We start from the raw sequence: 22,660 nt of genomic DNA, 5'->3' as shown, positions 1-22,660 counted from the left end.
TGGTTGCAAATCCCATCCCAGATTCATTGAACTAAGATTTCTTCGAATGGGGTCTGGCATGTTTTCGATGACCATCCCTAGAATATACATTTATATGCTAAATATGAAGTCTAGCATCTAAATAATTCCTTTAAGTTCTTTTGGTTAAAAAAAGATAATCCAAACATTTATAAATGCCAATAGTGAGTTTAATACAGAACTGAATGGAAGCTTTTTCTCTATGGATTTATAGTAGTTAGGAATTTAACAAAATGTTTATTAGGACCCTGATCTTATCTTCTCATAAGAAAAACAAATTTGCCATAACATGAATTTACAGTGTGAATATGCTTTAGTAAAGAAAGCAAAAGCTTTGGAGTCAAAACAGAGCTGGGTTTAAATCACATCACATTTGCTAGCTCTGACCTTGAGCAAGTTAATCTATTTAATTTTTGAAATCTGCAAAATTTGATATTACCTAGTTTATAGGGTTTTGGTTGAAAAATTAAACAAAGTAAGGATTGTAAAGCACCTATAAAATTATGGCATCTAATTTGTTTTTCATAAGTGTTAATCTTGCCTCTTAATCATTACTCCTTAGCACTGAGGGAGTGCATGTAGATGCCATCTAGAACTTCCTTGCATGCTATGCATTAGGGATTGTTTAATTGAGGGAATCTGGAAGGAAGCATTCTATTTATGGAATACAAGATCTTAGGGACTAAATAAAGTCTGAGATGGAATGGAAGCATTACTTCTACCCAGGAAAAGAGTATAGTGTGAAAGGAGGGTGGTGGTATAAATAATGCCGGAGGAAATTCTGCTAAGAGACTCTAAATGCACGCTTGAGGATCGTTAGGTATGTAAAATGGCAGCCGCAAGGCCAGAAGCTCCCTCAGAGGAATGGTTGCAATGGCATTTGCAACTTGGAGTCCCCATGGACTTCTTGGAGATACTTATACCAGTTTCTACTGGTGCTCTTTGGGTAGAAACGTTGGAGCTGTTGCCCTGTGGCATCTTTCCTCTGAGATCCACTGTCTTTTGGCTTTTCCTGGCCCAGAACAAAGTCAGCAGGCCTGCAGCTTCTCTTCCATTATCAGAGTCCCCTCCTGCAGAGTTGTGCGACTCTGACATCCTAGACTACCACTAATGGAAAGTTAGCTATTTGCAGTTGTGGTTTTATGTCTATGTTATCGGTAGAACTTTAAGGTAGGAGACTAAACAGGATGAAAGGACACCCTCAAATTTGATATTGTCAAGGAAGAATTTTCCTCTTTTGTAGGAAACAAAATTGGCTATCCGTTAGCATAACAGCTTGCCAGGGTTCTTTTAAGAATACATTTTCAGGGGCCCCTGGGTGGCACAGCGGTTAAGCGTCTGCCTTCGGCTCAGGGCGTGATCCTGGCGTTATGGGATCGAGCCCCACATCAGGCTCCTCTGCTATGAGCCTGCTTCTTCCTCTCCCACTCCCCCTGCTTGTGTTCCCTCTCTCGCTGGCTGTCTCTGCCCCTGTCGAATCAAAAAAAAAAAAAAATCTTAAAAAAAAAAAAAAGAATACATTTTCAGTTCCCTTCTCCAGAGTTGTGACTGTTTTTGTTTTCCTTTCTTCCCCCCTCTTTGTAGGTTGTTGGAAAGGACACCAATGTCATGTTGGTGGCTTTGGCAGCAAAATGTCTTACTGGCCTGGCTGTTGGGCTAAGGAAGAAATTTGGACAATATGCAGGACATGTGAGTAACACTCCTTTTTAGATACAGATCAGCATTACCACGAGTGTCAGGTTAGCTTGCTTTATGTATTAAAACAGCTCTTTGGAATAGATCTCTATATATTGGACAAAGTGAATTTTTCACTAAGTTTTATTAATATTGAGCATAACCCCTTACAACATTTTAGTAAAGATGTCAGTTATAACTAAATTCATTAGCTTTATATAGGAAATTGGGTACATGGCCTAAACACTTAGTTGAGTTGATTTGCTTATTACTTATTTACTTACTAATATTTTGCTTTGTTCTTATAAGATTATATGCAGTATAACAGGATAAACTGAGACTTGTGATAACCACCCAGAGTGGTTATGAAAGTAGGAAAGGCAGTATAAAACCAGAAGGGAAGATGAATATATAAAATGTATATTATAGTGTTTTCTTATTCAAAAAATAATAATTTACTTATATACTTGAAACATTTTATATAGATTCCACTCTTGGTGGTATATCAGTTTAATTTATTCTAAGAAATGTGACTGGAGACATTGTGGAATATACTCTCTTCTTTGTGTAAATTTAGATGCACTCAAGTTTGGTAACAGTTTTAATAAATAGAGATGTTTTCTTTTACTGTGGCATTTGTCAATTGGCCTCTAAATATGGTCTGAATTACTTAGAATGGTGCAGCATTCTGAAAATTGACTATACTAAACTTCAGGGTTGAACTTACTAGCCACTTGATTATTTGATTACCTAGAATGACTTTTGAGGCTCCTCATAGTTTATAGTCATGTGTCAGTTTTATGTTGTGAAGTTAATGTCTAAGCTCAGTTATGGTATTTGGAGCTTGCTTACTCATAGCATTAAAAATAATTTCAGAGAACTTAACTGAAAAAAAAAAAAGACACTACCAAATAAAAATGAGTCATGACTAACTTGTTAGCAGGGAAATAAAAATATGGGTCCATAAAACCCTTAGACATGTAAATTATGAATTGGAATAAAACTATAAACAATATTTTATAGCAATAATATTTATTATGCAATACTTATATGTGTATGTGCAATCAGTGTGTTAATTAACTTTTGGTAAGTTTTATGTTACTTATTAGCATACTTTTTTTAAAAAGAATATACTTTTGTCTTAGTAATAACTTTTAACCCAGAAAACAATTTTTAAGTTACATTTTAATTTACTAAATCCTGGTCGATGCTTACCTGGCCCAGTTTGACTTCTGATTCTGGCTTTGTGACATTTTGTTATGTAGCTTAAAGTTACAGAGCTTATAGTTTAGAGTATCTCCCCATCCCCCTTAAAACTATTATACAGTATTTGATGTCAAGCATATTAATGGCTCAGGTTTATTTTCTTTAGCTATTTATAAGCTATCTTTTTCGTAAAATACATAAAAAAGTGAACTTTAGCTTTATAACCATTAAAAGATCTTGATTTTCAAGTTTATAATTAACTCCTAGTATTAAAAAGTCTTTTATATTTCTCCATGGAAACTGTGCTCCTTCTGGTCTCTGTCACTTCTGTGAAATCTTAAAAAAATTGTTTTGGATGCCTTTGAGCTTTGCTATATCTTTTGGGCCTTAAAAGACAACTTTAATTTGCCTGCTAGCACAGTGCCTGGCGCTCAATAGATATATTAGGTATTCAATAAATATTTTATGAATTGCAGATGATTTATAAGATAAAAATTATAAAAATTCCAACTTTATTGATCTAAACATAGTACTTGAATAAGAGGATATCCTTCTGATCAAAATTGCTATGATTTTTAGTTCTATTGCTTTTTCTTAGTGTAGTAAAGTGGGGGAGACATCCCAGTCTAGTGAAGTTTTTCAGAATCTTAGGTGGGGAAAAAAATTATATACTATACCTGTTCTCCCCTATCCTGAGTCCGCCTAGTTGAGAATCTTTTTGTCTAATAAGAGATGTTACTGATAGAAATGGTTATATGGGTGCATTAAGATGCAGATGCAGAAAAAGGGTTGAGAAGCACTGCTACCATGGTGCAGAATGGGAACCCTTAATTGTTCTGGCATAAGATCCTCGTGCCCTTCAAGAAAGCAGATGACTTTTTATCCATCTTGGATGTTCACTTTGTTTTGGTAGCACCAAACCTTGTTTAATAATGGCTTGATTGAGATATAACTTACATACGATAAAATTCACCCTCTTAAGGTGTCTAATTAAGTGGCTTTAATATATTCACAAGGTTGTAGAACTGTCACGACCCTCTAATTCCAGAACATTTTCATCACCCCCCAGAAAACCCCTCTACCCATCAGCAAGCACTCCCTACTGGCAGCCACTAATCTATTTCTGCCTGTGTGGACTTGACATTTCATGGAATCATTTAAATGGATCATATGTATGTGGTCCTTTATGACTCGCTTCTTTGATGTGGCATATTTTCAAGGTTCATTCATGTGGCATGTCAGTACCTTGTTTGTTTTTGTTGCTGGCAAAATAATATTCCAGCTGTTCGATTTTACAGGTTGTGCCAACCATTTTGGAAAAATTCAAAGAGAAGAAGCCTCAAGTGGTACAAGCCCTGCAGGAGGCAATCGATGCCATCTTCCTCACTGTAAGGCCACAGCATGAGTTTGCACTTCGGTCTGAAGTAAATTTTGTCAGTGTAATATTTTGATTATTCTTACAGTTGAGAAAAGCTCAGTGACCATGCTTCCTTTTCTACAGACCACACTACAGAACATCAGTGAGGATGTTTTAGCAGTCATGGATAATAAAAATCCAACCATCAAGCAGCAGACATCGCTTTTCATTGCAAGAAGCTTCCGCCACTGCACTGCTTCTACTCTGCCAAAGAGCTTGCTAAAGCCCTTTTGTGCTGCTCTACTTAAGGTAAAGACTTCACTTTGGAATTGGGGAAATTTCTTATATATAAAAATCTTAGGGAAGATTTTTTTTCCATATTAATTATGAACAGGGACTGCTTGACTTTCAGATTTCAGTAGATTATGGTCTTTTAAGGAACAGATCCTCTGTAGCTTTGGAAACTGAATCCAAATTCTTGTACTCTGTGTTCCCATTCCCAAAGAAAAGTACAAGTTAGCTTTATGATTCCACTAACTGCTAAACATTTTGTTTCTTATTTGGCCCATATACTGGTGTTCTCCTGGATCTGGCCAAGCGCACAGGCGTACAATTTGGAGTCTTTGAAGATCATTTGCATATGAGGCGTTTTAAATAGAGAATAGGAGGAAAAGGAAGGACTTATTTGCTGAATGGATTACCAGAGGTTTCCTTAACCCAAAAAGAGTATGTGAAAGAGTAACTGTTAGTTGGCAAAAGGAAAGCTACACTTAGCTTCAGTAAACTGTAAAAAGCAAGTTCTTTATCAATAATCACCAGTCTGAATTAAAATTAATAATACCTAAACTATCTTTTATTAAGATCATTTTTCTTCTTCTGGGCCACAGCACATTAATGATTCTGCTCCTGAGGTCAGAGATGCTGCATTTGAAGCATTGGGTACTGCTTTGAAAGTGGTGGGGGAGAAAGCAGTAAATCCATTCTTAGCTGATGTGGACAAACTCAAGCTTGATAAGGTAGGTTAATGATAGATTATAATGAAATTGGACAACAATCCTATCTCTTTGTATTACAATTTTGTTTCGATTTTGTCTATTTCATGAAGACAAAAATGCTGATCAGCTTGTGAAAGTTCTTTCATTTGCCCCTGGTAGTTTAGGCCTAGAGTGTGAAAACACAGCTTCTGAGGGTTTAAATTTCATCTGAAGCTACAGCAGTGATATGAGTAGAAATAGCTTTCAAATTATAAAAAACAAACAATAAAAAACAAAAAAACCTGGGTGATCAGTCCATAGAGGAGGTAAAAAGAATGTTTTAAGATAAAATTGTTTCTAATATCTGGAAGATTACCTTTCTAAATATGAATGTTTTCTATCAAAAATATGGTTATTGTATGTTTATTATAATTTTAATTTGTGTAGAAATAAAATGTAAGAAAGTGGATAATTTATTTTTGCTGAAAAGGAAACTTTCTGGATTCTCATATAGTTGTTTAGATGACTTATTAAGTACTGATACAGTGATTATATTTCAGAGCTTGGGCTTAATGATGTTCATCTTTCATTCTCTAGATCAAAGAATGTTCAGAAAAGGTAGAGCTGGTACATGGTAAGAAATCTGGACTAGCCGCTGATAAGAAGGAATTCAAGCCTGTTCCTGGAAGGACTGCCACTTCAGGGGCTGCAGGAGATAAGGACACAAAGGACATTTCAGCACCCAAACCAGGACCCTTAAAAAAGGCACCTGCTACTAAGGTTAATAGATGACTTGGAAAACATGGTTTAAAAGTTAGAATTCAGTAAGGCAGGATCTGAATCTCAGGTTCATGGTTGTCCTTCCAGTATGATTTCATTTGAGAAATGAACTCATTACCACATTGAAAATATAGCACAACATCCATCAGCAAGGAGTATTCCAACAATACATTTGGTTAAGTAAACTTTAATAGAGCTAAAAATGGTAATGAAGGTACAGGAGTGCATTTTGAGGGATCATAAAGTACCATTAAATAAAGAAAGTGTGGCAAGGCACCGAACATTAATAATGTCACCTTGGTCATTTTGCTGCTCATGTTGCTAAATCACAACACCAAGTCTACATACCAGTCACGGTCTTGTACCTTTGTACAGGCATAGAAAAGGGAAATGCCTAAAGGTGAATATGGCATTCTTTTAGAGAACACTTATCCTGTGGACTCTCTGAAGAATGAAATTATCTGCTATAGATGCAGAAAGTTTATTCCTTTCCCCACTCTAAACCCCAGCATGAAGTTAGGGAAGAGAACTGGTATTTAATAAAGCATCACTTTGGGAAGTGCTTTACCTAAATAATCTCACTTAATCATCAAACAACTCTTGAAATAAGAATTTTGTGATTCCCGTTTTTCTGGAAAGGGAAAACAAGGCTCAGCAAAGTTAAATATTCTGCATATTTTCTTACAACTCACTCTGATATTTTTATTGTTCACTTGTTTGCTCTGTCACCCCACACCATATTGTAAACTTTAAAGGATAAAGATCTTGTCACTGCTCAGTCCCATATGCACAGACGAGTTTCTGGCAGACAGCAGGAACTGGGCACACATTTGGTGAATGGCTAGAGTTGCAGAACTGGGATTTGGACCCAGGTGTCTCTAACTACATTCTGTCTACTTTCATTCATATTATACTGTTTCTTCAGCATTCTCATGTGTGGTTGGGAGCCGTTCCCTTCTGTCTCACTTGCTGTTGCCTCTCTGGACAATGACCTAGGCACAGTACCTTAAGGCCTCTTATCTTGCTGAACCCTGCCAGGCTAGACAGCTTTCTCTTACAAAGAGTCCTTAAAAAAAAAAAAAAAGTGGGGGAGCAACCTGCTTTATTCTTCTTTTGAAAAGATTTATTACCAATATGCCTATTAATCGAGTAAACATATATATGTCTATAAAAATATGTATATATGTAGGAGATTTGTTAATTGAGGTACCTCTCTCTACAGAGAGTGCTAAAAGGATCCAGAAGAGTTGTTCTAGTTAGTCAAAGAGTATAAAATTTTCTATTTTTAGGGTCAGAAAATGAAATCTCTATCAGGTTGTTTTTATAAACCAGCAAAATTGTACTACAGATATGAGCTGGCAAGTATTGGAGGTCTTCATACGATTAAAAAACCCAGCATTTTCGTTTTGGCTAACTACACCTTAAAAGCTGAGATTATGTTCAAAATAACATTGGTTTCAGAGGTGGTCTGGATGTTGAAGACTAAGTTGACTCTCTGTTATTTTATCTTTCTTAGGTTTGGGGCGTAGTTTAATAAATATCCAAAATGGAAAGAAGGAATGATGTGAACAGTGATGTGTGTTACCATATTAACATTACTGCCATTGGCTGTGTGCCTTGTGATAAGCTGTGATTTTCTTGTGACCTTTCAAAACTGGAGTGATACACATTTAAATCAAGATATTTAAATAAATAGAGTATTAGCAGATAGAAGCTAGTGGGTATAATAAAAAGTATGACCAACTGAAGTTTATTCCAGGATTGCAAGGATGGTTCAATATTAATATTCAAAAACTTAACTAAATTTAGAGATGAAAAGAAATCTAATTTCAGACACTGAAAAGGAATATAATAGATTTTGGCATATCTTCATGATAAAAAATTCTTAACCACATACTTTGACGTGGCTAAATATATAGAGAAAGATGTATAGACAGCAGTAGACCCAGCAAACCACAAGTCAGCATCATGCTTCATAGTGATGAAACACTAGTATTCCTGTGAAAGTGAGGAGTAAAACAGAGAATGCCTGCCAGTACCCTTATTGTTTAATAACGTTCTCCAGTTAGATAAAAGAATAAAGTAAAACTTGTGTTAATATGAGGAAGGAAAAGGCGGAGTTACCACTTGCAATCATATGGTCATATACTTGGGAAATTAAAGTAGGCCAGCTGAAGCACTGTCACAGCAATAAAAAGATTCATTTCTGTGGCCATCTTCAACACAGCTAGACCACTCGCTGGCATTGCTGTTAACAACCGCTCTAGTCCTTCAAAATTAGGTAGTTCTGCATTGAGTTAATAATATGTTTTCCTGTTATTGGGGTATCCGGTGGTGAGGTATTGGTTAGCTGCTAGAAGTTAGAAACTGTCCTTTACTAGTGTAAGAAAGATTTAGAGGTATTTAAGGGCATCAAATGTTAATTCTCAATCTGTAAATGTAGTATAATTCCAGTACATTTTCACTTCATTTATCTCTTTATCTCATTCTGAATTAGAGGTTCTTAATAATGGGGGTCTGCAGATTTCCCCATGAATGGTCTTCAGGAGGTCTGTCTGCCCTTGAACTCCCCTTGAAAGTGTCAAGTTCTGTGGGTACCAAAAATACCCTGTATTTGATTGGTTGAGTGGTCCTTCATTTTTAATCAAATTTTCAGAGCGTCTCTGGCCCAAAAAAGTTGAAAAACCACTGTTCTAAGTCCTAAGTGGTTTAGTGTAGTTTAGTTTTTGTTTTTTAATTGCTTTTAGGCTGGTGGGCCACCTAAGAAGGGGAAAACAGCTGCACCAGGAGGTGCAGGGAGCGCTGGAACCAAGAACAAGAAAGGATTGGAGACCAAAGAAATAGTGGAGCCGGAGCTCTCGGTCAGTATTCTGCAAGGTGCCTCAAACTCATAAAAGCGTGGAAGGTCAATTCCTACAAGATTTGAGATCTTTGTTTGCTGAGTTCTATAACATATAGTTAATCAATAATTTTTAGCTTATTAAAACTGTGCCTTGGATGAACTTCCCCTTTATTATAGTAGAATAGAAGCTTCAGATACTATCGCGTACCTGTGGAGTGTTCATGTAGTTTGGCCTGGGGTATTTTTACATTCTTGTCATCTGTTTCCTTAAGCAGTTCTTTTTTTTTTTTTTTTTTTAATTTATTTATTTGAGATAGAGAGCATGTGAGAATGAGCATATTGCCAGGGCGGGGTGGGAGGGGGAAGAGGGAAGGAGAATCTTAAGCAGGCTCTGCGCTGAGTGTGAGCCTGACACAAGACTCCTTTTCATGACCTTGAGATCACGGCCTGAGCTGATGAAACAGAGTTGGACACTTTAACCGACTGCACCACCCAGGTGTCCTCCCTTAAGCAATTCTTAATTTTAATGTTTTTGTATCTTACAGATAGAAGTATGTGAAGAAAAAGCTTCAGCTGTCCTTCCTGCTACCTGTATACAGCTTCTAGACAGCAGTAACTGGAAGGAAAGGCTGGCCTGTATGGAAGAGTTCCAAAAGGTAGATAGATGCATGGGGATGAGTTCAATGTGAAAGAACATTACATTATATAGAAGTGATGAAATTGACAAAGTGCTTGTGCTACTTGCTGTGTTTTATATCCATTGAACATGTTTTGGGGTGTTAACTAAAGATGGGGGGTTGGTTTTTTAGTAGCTCTGTAGTGTTTATCTTTCAATATCTGCTTTCTATGGCTTCTGTAAGCTCATAACTTAGTACTTAAGAAAAGTAGGTTTATTCTGAATTACAAGATTTAGATGAATTTTAATATCATGATATTTGCTCATTAACCTTACATTGTTACCATTAACCTAACCAAACAAGTCGCTCCACTTAAACCACCCGTCATCCATTTCTCTGTTTCACTCTTTGTTGTCATGATTCGTAAGAAGAACAGACATCATGACTTGGTATGAGAAGCTCCTTTCAGAAATCCGTATTGGAAAGGAGCATGGTAGCTCCTTTTGACATTTACTCTGATTCTAATCAGGAGGGTACATAGAAACCACAAGAGCACTGGGACTTGAGGCAGGAGACCTGGCTTTCAGTCCTGCATGTGCCAAGCATCAGGTTTAGACCTGAGTTTGTAAATCTTTGAAACTTAATACTTAACCACTTCTAACCTATATGTTTTTAGGAAAATCAGATAACTGACAATATGTATAAGCAGTTTCTCCCACACACTGAGCAAATGAAAACCGTTATGGTTACATGCCTTGGACCAAATTCTTTGTGAAATTCTGAAATGTAGGGTGGGTGTTGGGAAGAGTTTCAATGGTATTAATATAAAACAACTGTACATCAAATATCACCTTAAGAAACAAAGCTATCTAAGCTTCCTCTATAACCTTCCTTGTTTCCATTTCTCTTTTAAGTCACCTACTTGACTTTTTTATTTACCATTTTCCCTGGCTGATCATTAACCCCCTAACTTTCAGTCTGTTGTTTTACTTTAAGGCTGTTGAACTAATGGATCGAACTGAAATGCCATGCCAGGCATTAGTGAGGATGCTGGCCAAGAAACCTGGATGGAAAGAAACCAATTTTCAGGTAAGTTTAAATTGGGGATTTTAAGATCTTTCATTGAAGTAATTTCCATCATATGGAGTGAGAGAGGTATAATTTTGGAAATGATTTTTAGCCTTTCTTAAAAAAATCACTCAACCCATGTGTCATATAACTTTAAATGTAAACAGTGGAGTGTGTGCATTTCAATTAAACACATCTTTGTGTAATTGGGAGTTTATATATATGGAAGTATCATCTATGTATAGTTTGTGTAATTTACGTATATGCATTTTTATCCTCATTAGTTAGGCCTAGAAGCCCCCTAATCTTCACATATGCAAGAGAGATATAAACAGGGAGATAAGTTTCTTATTTGTCTGGATAAAAGATAAATGATCTTTAAATTGCCAATGAAAAATTGCCACATAGTTTAATGTATTAACTGATAATAGAGATGGAATTTAACAGTGGTGTTATTAGTATAAAAAGTAGGTGTAAGGGAAGGTATAAGAAAGTGATACAGGAAGGAAAAGGAGAAAAGTTTCTTTCTCCTCTAGATATTCATAGACCTTGTGGAAACAAAAGTTTGAAATATGTCAGGTTTATTTTTGGCATCCCGCTAGTCTCTTTTTTGCTTCTCTTCTGCCACCTCTTGTTCTCTCTTTAGGATCCTTGGCTTCCTCACACACTGTGTTCCCTGAGCACTGTTCCAGCACCTCAGCCATACCATCCAGCTCCACGAAGCCTTCCTCTGCTGGGAGGGTCTTACCCTGCCCTCCCCCCTACACACCACTTGTAAAACCCCTCTTTGTGCAGCCTCTTAGGTGAAAAAGCATACCTGATTTGAGCTAATACCCTCCTATGTGTTAGATCCATAGCAAAGGATAATTTTATATATGTATTTTTCTTCAAAACAACTTTATTGAGCGTATAAAACCCACCATTCTGAAATGTACAATGTAGCAGTTCTTAGTGTATTTGCAGAGTTCTGCAACTCCTACCACTCTATAATTTTAGAATATTTTCATCACTCCAGAAAGAAACCCATACCCATCAGCAGTCACTCTCTTTCTCCGCAAATTTCTCCCCCTACCCCCTAGTCCCTGGGCAACTGTTACTCTACTTTCTGTCTCTATGGATTACTTCTCCTGGACATTTCATATAATGAAATTTCTTTTACTTAGCATAATATTTTCCGTGTTCACCTATATGGTAGCATGTATCAATTCTACATTCTTTTTTATCACTAAATAATATTCCATTGTATGGCTATAGAACATTTTATTTACCTATTTATAAGTTGAAGGGAATTGGTGGTATTTCCGCTTTTTGGCTATCTCTGTGAACATTCATCCACAAGTTTTTGTGTGAGCACATTTTTTTCTTTAAAGATTTATTTACTTACTTTAGAGAAAGAGGGAGAGCGTGTGTGAGCGGGGGGGGGGGGGGAGGGAGAGAGAGAATCCCAAGCAGATGCCCCACTGAGCATGGAGCCCAACACAGGGCTCGATCTCATGACCCTGAGATGACCTGAGCCGAAATTAAGAGTGGGACGCTCAGCCGGCTGAGCCACCCAGGTGCCCCTGTGTGAGCACATTTTTAATTCTCTTGGATATGCACCTAGAAGTAAAATTGCTGGGTCATATGGTAACTATGTTTAACTTTTTGAAGAACTGCCAAACTGTTTTCCAATGTGGCTTCACCATTTTATATTCATACCAGTAGTACAAGAGAATTCTAATTTCTGTACCTCCTCACCAACTCCTGTTATTTAAATATTCAAATAGGAGAAATATTGAAGGGCAAAGAGGCTCCAGGAGCCATACATCTGCCGCCATCTTCTTCACATCATCTTCTTTTCACATCTTCTTCATTGTTCTGCTTAAAAATCTACAAGTTCTTTAAATCTGTCAAGTTCTGTTATGTGTGTGTGTCCATGAGGGTTATAGTTTTTTATGGGCAGCATTAGTGGGAACTCTTGAGTTATGCAGTTAGTTTGGTCATTTATTATGTATTTCAAGGTGTGTATTCAGTACTATATGCAAATAATTGTAAGAAGAGGAGAATAGAGAAACTAATTTTTTTCAGTTCATAAACTTTTCATGTACTAACATTGCTTGTTAATATTTTAAAACATTGAATTTGGTTTTTTTCTCTCTTGCTGTCAATTGCCTATTTTAATTGATAATAAAGATAAAAATTATTTTTCTTCTTTGTTTAAAATTGTCATTTTTAAGGGCATCTGGCCGGCTCAGTCGGTAGAGTGTGAGGTTCTTGATCCCAGGGTCACAAGTTTGAGCCCCATGTTGGATGTAGAGATTACTTAAAAAATAAATTAAGTAAATTAATAATATTGTCATTTTTAGTTTGGTCATGTTCTCAGTTGTCTCTGTTAAATCTTCAGGCTGCCATAAAAATCAGTAAATCGTGTCTTTAGCTTCCTCCTAACTTTATAACTCTTTATCCTTGTTCAGGTGATGCAGATGAAGCTTCACATAGTTGCTCTGATTGCACAGAAGGGGAATTTTTCCAAAACTTCTGCTCAGATTGTTTTGGATGGTCTCGTGGATAAGATTGGAGATGTGAAATGTGGGAACAATGCAAAAGAAGCTATGACAGCAATAGCTGAAGCCTGCATGTTGCCATGGACAGCTGAACAGGTCAGTGACAGAGCTCTCTCTCCCTAGCTTTTCCCAAATTTTAATTTAAGCTTAGTAATGAAACTGTAGTTCTTTTCTTCTCAAGTCAAACCATTTTTATAGCCTGCATTTTTATCTTTATCTCTAATAATATGCTGTTGCCTGATAATTAGAATTTATCTTGGCCAAGAATATTCTATTAAAAGATGAGAGTGATTTTCTCTTAAGACATTATAATTCAGAGTGATCACTAATGAAAAGTTGTAAAGTCCAGAATGCTTTTAATACTACTGTCACTTACCTCATTTTCTTGTGTAAGTTAAATATGTCATTCCTAAGGCATTCTTGCAGTTCTATCAAGGTCGGAAAAACCATGCTTAATCCACTCCTGCCTTTATGCCATACTATATTTCTGTGAGAAATATGAGAAAAAACACATGCTTGTTTTTGTTTTTTCCCCTCTTTTGCTTCAGGTTATGTCAATGGCTTTCTCACAAAAGAATCCCAAGAATCAGTCAGAAACCCTGAATTGGCTATCAAATGCAATCAAAGAATTTGGTTTTTCTGGGTAAGTCAGAAAGAAATCAGGTACAAAATAATTAAATATTGTGCCTATCTCTAATTGGTGATTCTGTCTGCTGTAGCTATCTCTGCTATTTCTGAGACACCAGGGCTGGGTCGACTAATTTACATAAAACAAAACTGCCTTTGTTCCTCAGAAGTCTGTATTGGCTCATGCTCCTGCATTTTCAGGTCCACTAACATTAGAGCTAAGTTATTTTTCCTTAAGTGTCAACTATCCCTCAGAAAAGCCATTTCCAAGGATTTCTAGTCAAATATATTTGGAAATTACTACATATGACCACATTTGTTTAGAGACCTATCATGCATGTTGATGAATTAAAGTCTCTCAAGGTCATGCAACAGAGAAGCTTGCCTGTTAACCCACTGTTTCCCAAACTTGTTTGAGTATTGAACACATTTCTTTATTTAACAAAATTTTATAGAGCTTACTTTATGCCAGGCACTTTTTTTTTTTTAAGATTTTATTTATTTGAGAGAAGAGATAGCAACAAAAATAGCGAAAGAGAGCAGGAACAGGGAGCCCGAACTGGGGCTCGATCCTAGGACCCCGGTCATGACCTAAACCAAAGACAGACACTTAATTGAGCCACCCAGGTGCCTCTTGAAAACTCTTATTTAATGTACCATGTCAGATGTTTTAGTCATTTCAGGTTGGAGGGTATAGTCATCTTCTGTTATCTCATCTTGGCAAGAAGCCACCCAGGCGCCCCTATTGCCAGGCACTTTCTAAATAATAATTCATTTGATTTAATTCTCATAAAAACCATGTGAGGTATTGTTATTCCCACTTTATACATGTGGAAACTGGGGCACAGAGAGCTTGAGTAATCTGGCCAGGTCACAGTTCTAAAGTGGCAAAGCCAAGATTTGAATCCAGGCATTCTGGTTCCAAGAGAAAATACTGTAACTGCTATACTATGTTGCCTTTCCCTGTGCTGTGCTGTTTTTTACAAAGTACCTCTTAACATCTTTCAAAATAGTTTTCTAGGGGCGTCTGGGTGGCTCAGTCAGTTAAGCGTCTGACTTCGGCTCAAGTCATGATCTTAGGGTCCTGGGATCGAGCCCTACATCAGGCTCCTCGCTCCTCAGAGAGTATACTTGTCCCTCTGTCCCTCACCCTGCTTGTACTCTCTCTCCCTGTCTCAAATAAATAAAATCTTAAAAAAAAAATAGTTTTCTACATTCTACCAAATAAAGAAATACTGCTCTAGAAGTTGCCATTCAAGTGACATTCAAGCAAAGACACAATTGTGTGGAGGCACCTGGGTGGCTCAGTCAGTTAAGTGTCTGCCTCTGGGTCTCAGGTCATGATCTCGGGGTTGTGAGATCAAGCTCAGTGTTGGGCTCTGTGCTCACTGGGAGTCTGCTTGAGATTCTCACCTTCTCCCTCTGCCCCTCCCCATCATGCACACGCTTTCTCGCTCTCTGAAATAAAATAAATAAAATCTTAAAAATAAATAAAAATAGCAGGGAGTGATTGTTCTTCAGTAGGTAGTAGAGGGGAATGAGTTGGGGAGGTAGGGAGTGGGAGGAGATAATATGGGAGAAAGAACTGGGCCAGGTCACATTGGCCCTCAGAGTTTTGAGTAAGTTGGAATCCATTAGATGGTTTTAAGCAGAAGAGTAATAGGATCATTTGGACCATAGTCCGAATAGATAATGAAGATCAAAGAGACTAGTTAGTAAGCTATTGGAATACTCCTATCAAGAAAATATAGTGGTTTGGACATAGTTTGTAGAGATGGAAGTATTAGGACTCAGAATGTATTTGAGGGGCGTCTGGGTGGCTCAGTCAGTTAAGTGTCTGCCTTCGGCTCAGGTCATGATCCCAGCGTCCTGGGATCGATCCCAGAGTCAGGCTCCCTGCTCAGCGGGGAGCCTGCTTCTCCCTCTCCAGTTCCCCCTGCTTGTGTTCCCTCCCTCTCTGTCTCTCTCTGTCAATAAATAAATAAAATCTTTAAAAAAAAAAAAAGTATTTGAAAGATGTGAACAGGATACTGGGCATAGGAGAGAGAGGAGTCAAGGATGGCCTAAGCAAATGGAAGAATAATGTGGCTCTTTACTGAGGTAGGAAAGACTGGGAAGAACAGCATTTGGGTTTGGGGTGTGGACAGTCAGGAGTTTTGGTCTTGACAGATGTGGGACATCTGCTATACATTCAAATGGAAGTGTTATCAAAAGCTCTATGGATATATGAATCTAGAATTCAGAAGAGAGGTCAACACTGGGATTTAGGAGTAATGGGCATGTAGACAGTATTTAATATTCCCTGTGAGTGAGTGGAGAGAGAGAATAGGTGAGACTTGGGGACATAGCCAAAGGGAGCCAGGCCTGGAGTCTGGCTTTATAAAACTCTTGAGTATTTTGAGGGTTTCATTTATTTGTTTTTAATTCTAGGTGTTATTTCTTTCAGGCTGAATGTGAAAGCTTTCATTAGCAATGTGAAGACAGCTCTTGCTGCAACAAACCCAGTGAGTATATACCGCATATGTAGGAACATGGCAGCCGTCTTTGTGGTTCTGTTCGCAGTTACAAAGTTCTTTTTGTTCTGTCTGCCAGGCTGTAAGGACTTCGGCCATCACCCTGCTTGGTGTGATGTATCTGTATGTTGGTCCCTCTTTGCGAATGTTCTTTGAGGATGAGAAGCCTGCCCTTCTATCCCAGATAGATGCAGAATTTGAGAAGGTAAAGATTCCAAAAATGATACAGTCCATTGCTAGACTTGAGAATGCTCGTATTAGTTAAGTTTAAGCTTTTAATCCTTTAGAACGAAGAATATATATGTGTTTGCTTTTATATGCATGAAGTATCCCTGGGAAGAATTCATAAGAAATTGTTGGCTCCGAGGAGGACAGCTGGTTAGCTGTGATATAGGAAGGGAGATTTTCCTCTTTATGCCTCTTGTACCTTTGGAATTTCAAACATTTTTAATGTATTGCCTATTCAGAAAATATATCAGCATTTAAAATTGTTTTAAGTAAGAAAAGAAACTTGGCCTTCCTTGAATAAACTTCCTAATGAGAATTGCTGGGTTTGGGCAGACTTGCTCTGTATTTCTTGGGCATCCAAGTCAAAAGACAGCTTCATGATTGAAAAGTCAGATTCTAGTAGGTTCGTAGAAAAAATGCCTTTTGCCATATAGTTTCAAATTTGGAATGTAAGTAGGAATTAAAATATGTACTATGTAGGGGTCCCTGGGTGGCTCAGTCAGTTAAGCATCTGACTCTTGATTTCGGCTCAAGTCATGATCTCAGGGTTGTGAGATCCAGCTCTGTGTCGGGCTCTGTGCCAGATGTGGAGCCTGCTTAAGATTCTCTCTCCTTCTGCCCTATTTGATGTGTAAATATTAAGTAGCATGAAGGAGTAGGAAAGTTTGACATAGGCCTGTTCTCTAACTTGTTTGCTCTCGTACCATTCATCAAGTTCATTAGCCTCGCTGATTTGTTTGTGTGTAGATGCAGGGACAGAGCCCACCCGCTCCAACCAGAGGGATTTCCAAACACAGCATAAGTGGTACAGACGAAGGAGAAGATGGAGATGAACCAGATGAGGTGGGCACTGATGTTGTGGATCTTTTACCGAGGACAGAAATCAGGTAGGTTTGTTGCAAATGGTTTACTGAATTTATGAAGTGAATTTTTTTCTTTTTTTTTTTTTTGATAGTGGATTCTTAATAGTACCTTCTCTTCCCCATTCAAGAGTACTTCTGTAACATCATTATTTCTTTAGGAGTCTGGAATTAAGGATTAGGATTATATCTTCTGCTTTTTCAGTGATAAAATCACTTCAGAGTTGGTGTCTAAGATTGGTGACAAGAACTGGAAGATCAGGAAAGAAGGCCTAGATGAAGTGGCAGCTATTATCAATGAAGCAAAATTTATCCAGCCGAATATAGGTGAACTGCCAACTGCCTTGAAAGGTCGACTCAATGATTCAAATAAAATCTTGGTGCGTAGAACATATGCCTATTCTTTTTCTCTCCCTCCCCTCTTCTCTGTAAGAAGTTCCTTTTTAATAATCTTCACCTGCAAAAAAAAAAAAAAAAAGAGTGGTCACTTTATTTGCTTTGAACGAGAAGTAACTGCCTTTAATTTCTTAAGTGTGCCTCAAGACAGGTTGGTAAACGGCAGGTTTATTAGTCAAATTTTCATGAATCTCAGATTTGCTTTTTGTAGGACTCTAATATTAAATATCCTTATATAAAACTGTTATATGTGTAAGCATGCTTAATTTCTAATTTTTAAATTTGGGTTTAGGGTCAGGATTTTCTTAAACTAGGCTTTACCTTACTTTAAATTTATAAAGCACTATCTTCTCTGGTCTAAAATTCTAATACTCCAGTGTTATGAACTAATGATAAAAGGAGAGGCCACTGACTGTAAATTATTCATAGGCTAATTGCAATAGCATCATAACCGACTGACTACCCTGGCTTTTAAGTAGGCCCAAAACTTCCTAGTGCATTGACTACTTAGCAGCGAACTTGGAAAACTTGGAACACAGCTTGCTCCCAGTTTCGGCATCAAGATGTTGGCTCTTTCCCACTCAGGTGCAGCAGACGTTGAATATCCTCCAGCAACTGGCAGTAGCCATGGGCCCAAACATCAAGCAGCACGTGAAGAACTTAGGCATCCCTATCATCACAGTCCTTGGAGACAGCAAGGTAAACCTGACTCCTGACTGCAACTCCCTTCTGGAATAGGCCAGCCACATTTTTGGGCTAAGAACAATTCTTACATGTGTGTGTAAGAGTACACTTAAACACTCTATAAACTTTGTAGGGACGAGAACATTAGGAGGAAAATAGTAAACATCTTTACCTCGCAGGCAGTGTGAAGGTGAAAAGTTATGTCACTAGCCTCGTGACCCTTAGATAAGTTATTTATCTTCTTTGAGGTTGAGTTTCTTTATCTGTGAAATGTCATTCTTACAGAACTAAATCCGAATCTGTACCTAAGGTAGCTGTTAGTGTCTCATATAGGACGCACTCAGAAACTGTTGGCTGTTGTGATTATGACATCATTGCTGTAAGTACTGTTAGGAAGAGTGAATACATTTATGAATTTCGGGGTCATGTATTTATTTTCTTCCCTGTTCTCCTGAGCCGCTGGAGCAGGATCTTCTAGTACTTCAGTTTCACCGTCCCAGAATCAGTCTCCTCGAGAGTTGCAAGCTTCTTATATTTAGCTCTAGACTGAATATGTGAATGTGTCTTTGTTCTTGTGCAATTCATTTAATGTGAGAAATTGGGGTATTTTAATATTTTTCATGTCAATAAGTCCTCATTCTATGAACTCAGTATGAAAACATATGTGTTCAGCCTATCTATTAGGAGTTCTCAACCCTGTATAGTTACATTCTTTATAAATAACCATGGATATAACAGCCCCCAGAGCTTCAGAAAACAAACTGAGTTTATTCCCCTTACATGATACTTTATGCCCAGTTCACGGTTTTTGCCTAATTTAACTGAATACAGGATCTTACAGTTGGAGTTTTATGTTTCTCCTTTACTTTGGATTTTTAGTACAACCATAGAACTAGATTCTGTGTCAGAGAAGTTGATTCCAAGTATGTTCATATGGACCTTAGAGAAACCTCCATTGTTCACGTTCCCAAGGCAACAAACTTTTTCACTCCCTACCTCCAAACCATAACTGATGTTATCTTTACTAATTCTCTCCCGTTTAGAACAATGTTCGGGCAGCTGCCCTAGCAACTGTGAATGCTTGGGCAGAACAGACAGGCATGAAGGAATGGCTGGAAGGAGAAGATCTTTCTGAAGAGCTCAAAAAGGAAAATCCTTTCTTGAGGCAAGAGGTAAGTACTACAAATATGCTGTGCTTTACTCGTGACTTTTACCTTCTTAGAAGTGTGGACCTACCTAATAAATATGCTTGTATGGATAGAATGAGTTTCATTATGAAACAGTTAGTGAAATGAAACCAAATTCCTAAAGCTTTTATACTCATGTACCTCTTTTTCTCCCCTCTTTCATATACTTTTTTAACAATAAAATTTTTTTTTAAGATTTATTTATTTGAGAGAGAGAGCACATGCACACGTGACTGAGGGGAGGGGCAGAGGGAGGAGGAGAGAATTCTCAGACTTCAGCTGAGCCAGGACCCAGAGGCGGGGCTTGATCCCAGGACCCTGAGATCGAGACCTGAGCTGAAATCAAGAGTATGTCACTCAATGAGCTGAGCCACACAGGTGGCTTACCTTAACAGTAAAATTGTTTAAAGGACTAGCCTATCTGTGAAATTTTCTCATTTCTTTAACTCTGAAATGGTAAAATAAAAGATTTTAATCAGAACATGAAAACAGAATTCAGCATTCAAAAATCCAGTATAATTCATTATACCAGCAGGCTAAAGAAGAAAAATCATATAATTGTGTCAGTTGACACAAATAAAGGATTTGAGAAAATCCAACATCTGTTCATGACAAAAACTCTGAGCAAGTTAGTAATAGAAGACAATTACCTCAGCTTAATAAAGACCACCTACAAAAAACCTCTACAGATAATGTCATACTTATCTGTAGAGTGGTGGAAGACTGGATGCTTTCCTCCTAAGATTGGGAACAATGTCCATTTTCACCACTGTTAATTAGCATAGTATGGGAAGTTCTAGTCACCGCAATGAGGCAAGAAAAAGAAATGAAAGACAATTGGAAAAAGAATAAGCAAAACCATCCCTAATGGCAGATGACATGGCTGTCTACATAGAAAATCCTAAGGAATCTACAAGTAAACTCCTAGAACTAATGAGTTCAGTAAGGTTGCAGGATACAAAATTAACACACACAAATCAATCACATTTCTTTATAATACAGTGGACATATAGAAATTGAAATTTAAAAAATACCATTTACAATTACTCCAAAAAAAATGAAATCCTTAGATGTGCACTTAGCAAAGCAAATACAGAATGTATATGTTGAAAATTACAGAATACTGATGAAAGAGTTCAAGGAAGACCCAAACAGATAGAGAGACATGCCATGGTTGTTGATAGGAAGACTCAACGTAGTAGAGATGTCAGTTCTTCCCAAATTGATCTGTAGGCTTAATGTAATTCCCATCAAAATTGCAGGATGTTTTTTTATAGCCAAAGACAGGCTTATTCTAAGATTTATATTCTAGCTAAAACAATCTTGACAAAGAAGAAAAACATGGAAATAATCGCTCTACCAAATACTTATTATTAATATAATCAAGAAACTGACGTAGAGGTTGGGAAGCAGAGGACAGACCCAGGTCAGTGGGTCTGAAGAGAAACCTAGAAATAGACCCACACAAATACTATCAAGTAGTTTTTGACAAAGTTACCGAAGTAATTTAGTGTAGGAAGGTTAGCCTTTTCAACAGATGATTCTAGAGCCTTTGACATCCATAGATAAAACACTAAACCTCAACCTAAACCTTCCATCCTATGTAAACATTAACTCAAAATGGATCATTGACTTAAATGCAGAACATAAAACTATAGAACTTTTATTTTACTTATTTTTTCAAGGGGGGGTTTGAACTCAAGACCCTGAGATCAAGACCAGAGCTGAAATCAAGAGTTGGACACTTAACCAACTAAGCCACCCAGGCACCCGAAAACTATAGAACTTTTAAAGATAATATTGGTGAAAATCTTCAGGATATACAAATTCTTCAGGCAAAGAATTCTTAGACTTGACACCAAAACCACAATCCCATCAGTGGAAAAAATTGATAAACTGGACCTCATAAAAATTAAGAATTTTCACTCTGCGAAAGACCATGTGAAGATGATGAAAAGGCAGCTACACCACAGAAAAAAATATTTGCTAACTCAATATCTGGTAACTATTATCTAAAACGTGAAGAATTCTCAAAACAGGGGGGAAAAAGGTCTAATTAAAGAATGGGCAAAAGATGGGGCACCTGGCTGGCTCAGTTGGTGGAGCGTATGACGCTTGATCTCAGGGTCATGAGTTGGAGCTCCGTGTTGGGCATAAAGCCTTCTTAAAAAACAAAACAAAAACGGGCAAAAGACATGAAGAGATGTTTCACTGAAGAGGATATGCATGTGGCAAATAAGCCCATAAAAGTTGTTCAGTGTCATTAGCCATAAGGGAAATGCTAATTAAAACTACAGTGACATATCACTCTACAGCTATCAGAATTACTGAAATAAAAAAATAGTTTTAACACCAAATGCTGGCAAGGATGTGGACGCTCTGTTGGAGGAAATGTAAAATGGTACAGCCACTCGAGGAAAGAATTGGGCAGTTTCTTATAAAACTAAACATGTAGAGGGCGCCTGGGTGGCTCAGTTAAGTGTCCCAAATCTTTTTTTTTTTTAATGTTTTTTTATTATATTATGTTAGTCACCATACAGTACATCCCTGGTTTCCGATGTAAAGTTCGATGATTCATTAGTTGCGTATAACACCCAGTGCACCATGCAATACGTGCCCTCCTTACTACCCATCACTGGTCTATCCCATTCCCCCACCCCCCTTCCCTCTGAGGCCCTCAGTTTGTTTCTCATAGTCCATAGTCTCTCATGGTTCATTCCCCCTTCTGATTACCCCCCCTTTCTTTATCCCTTTCTTCCCCTACCGATCTTCCTAGTTCTTATGTTCCATAGATGAGAGAAATTATATGATAATTGTCTTTCTCTGTTTGACTTATTTCACTTAGCATTATCTCCTCCAGTGCCGTCCATGTTGCAGCAAATGTTGAGAATTCATTCTTTCTGATAGCTGAGTAATATTCCATTGTATATATGGACCACAACTTCTTAATCCAGTCATCTGTTGAAGGGCATCTCGGCTCCTTCCACAATTTAACTATTGTGGACAATGCTGCTATGAACATTGGGGTGCATATGGCCCTTCTCTTCACTACGTCTGTATCTTTGGGGTAAACACCCAGTAGTGCA

The 22,660-nt window shown here is 37.6% G+C and overlaps 1 protein-coding gene across 3 annotated transcripts in view; it reads left to right on the top strand.

Moving 5' to 3' along the window:
- The window catches only part of CKAP5 (cytoskeleton associated protein 5), a 108,076-nt gene that overhangs the window by 51,175 nt on the left and 34,241 nt on the right, over positions 1-22,660 (top strand). For all 3 annotated transcript variants that reach the window (XM_045786544.2, XM_045786546.2, XM_087854815.1), the window contains exons 9-24: positions 1,603-1,707; positions 4,197-4,286; positions 4,400-4,564; positions 5,143-5,271; positions 5,827-6,009; positions 8,757-8,870; positions 9,397-9,507; positions 10,465-10,557; positions 12,990-13,175; positions 13,628-13,722; positions 16,153-16,210; positions 16,299-16,424; positions 17,195-17,334; positions 17,513-17,687; positions 18,289-18,402; positions 19,431-19,559. In XM_045786544.2, coding sequence (XP_045642500.1) covers positions 1,603-1,707; positions 4,197-4,286; positions 4,400-4,564; positions 5,143-5,271; positions 5,827-6,009; positions 8,757-8,870; positions 9,397-9,507; positions 10,465-10,557; positions 12,990-13,175; positions 13,628-13,722; positions 16,153-16,210; positions 16,299-16,424; positions 17,195-17,334; positions 17,513-17,687; positions 18,289-18,402; positions 19,431-19,559 — 2,013 coding nt within the window. The remainder of the gene's footprint in view (positions 1-1,602; positions 1,708-4,196; positions 4,287-4,399; positions 4,565-5,142; positions 5,272-5,826; positions 6,010-8,756; positions 8,871-9,396; positions 9,508-10,464; positions 10,558-12,989; positions 13,176-13,627; positions 13,723-16,152; positions 16,211-16,298; positions 16,425-17,194; positions 17,335-17,512; positions 17,688-18,288; positions 18,403-19,430; positions 19,560-22,660) is intronic.

This window comes from Ursus americanus, chromosome 24 (assembly GCF_024610735.1).
Source record: "Ursus americanus isolate L20-20 chromosome 24, mUrsAme1.1.p, whole genome shotgun sequence".
NCBI classification, from domain to species: Eukaryota; Metazoa; Chordata; class Mammalia; order Carnivora; family Ursidae; genus Ursus; species Ursus americanus.
Note: the sequence above shows the minus strand (reverse complement) of the source record. Positions and strands in the feature narration are given on the sequence as shown.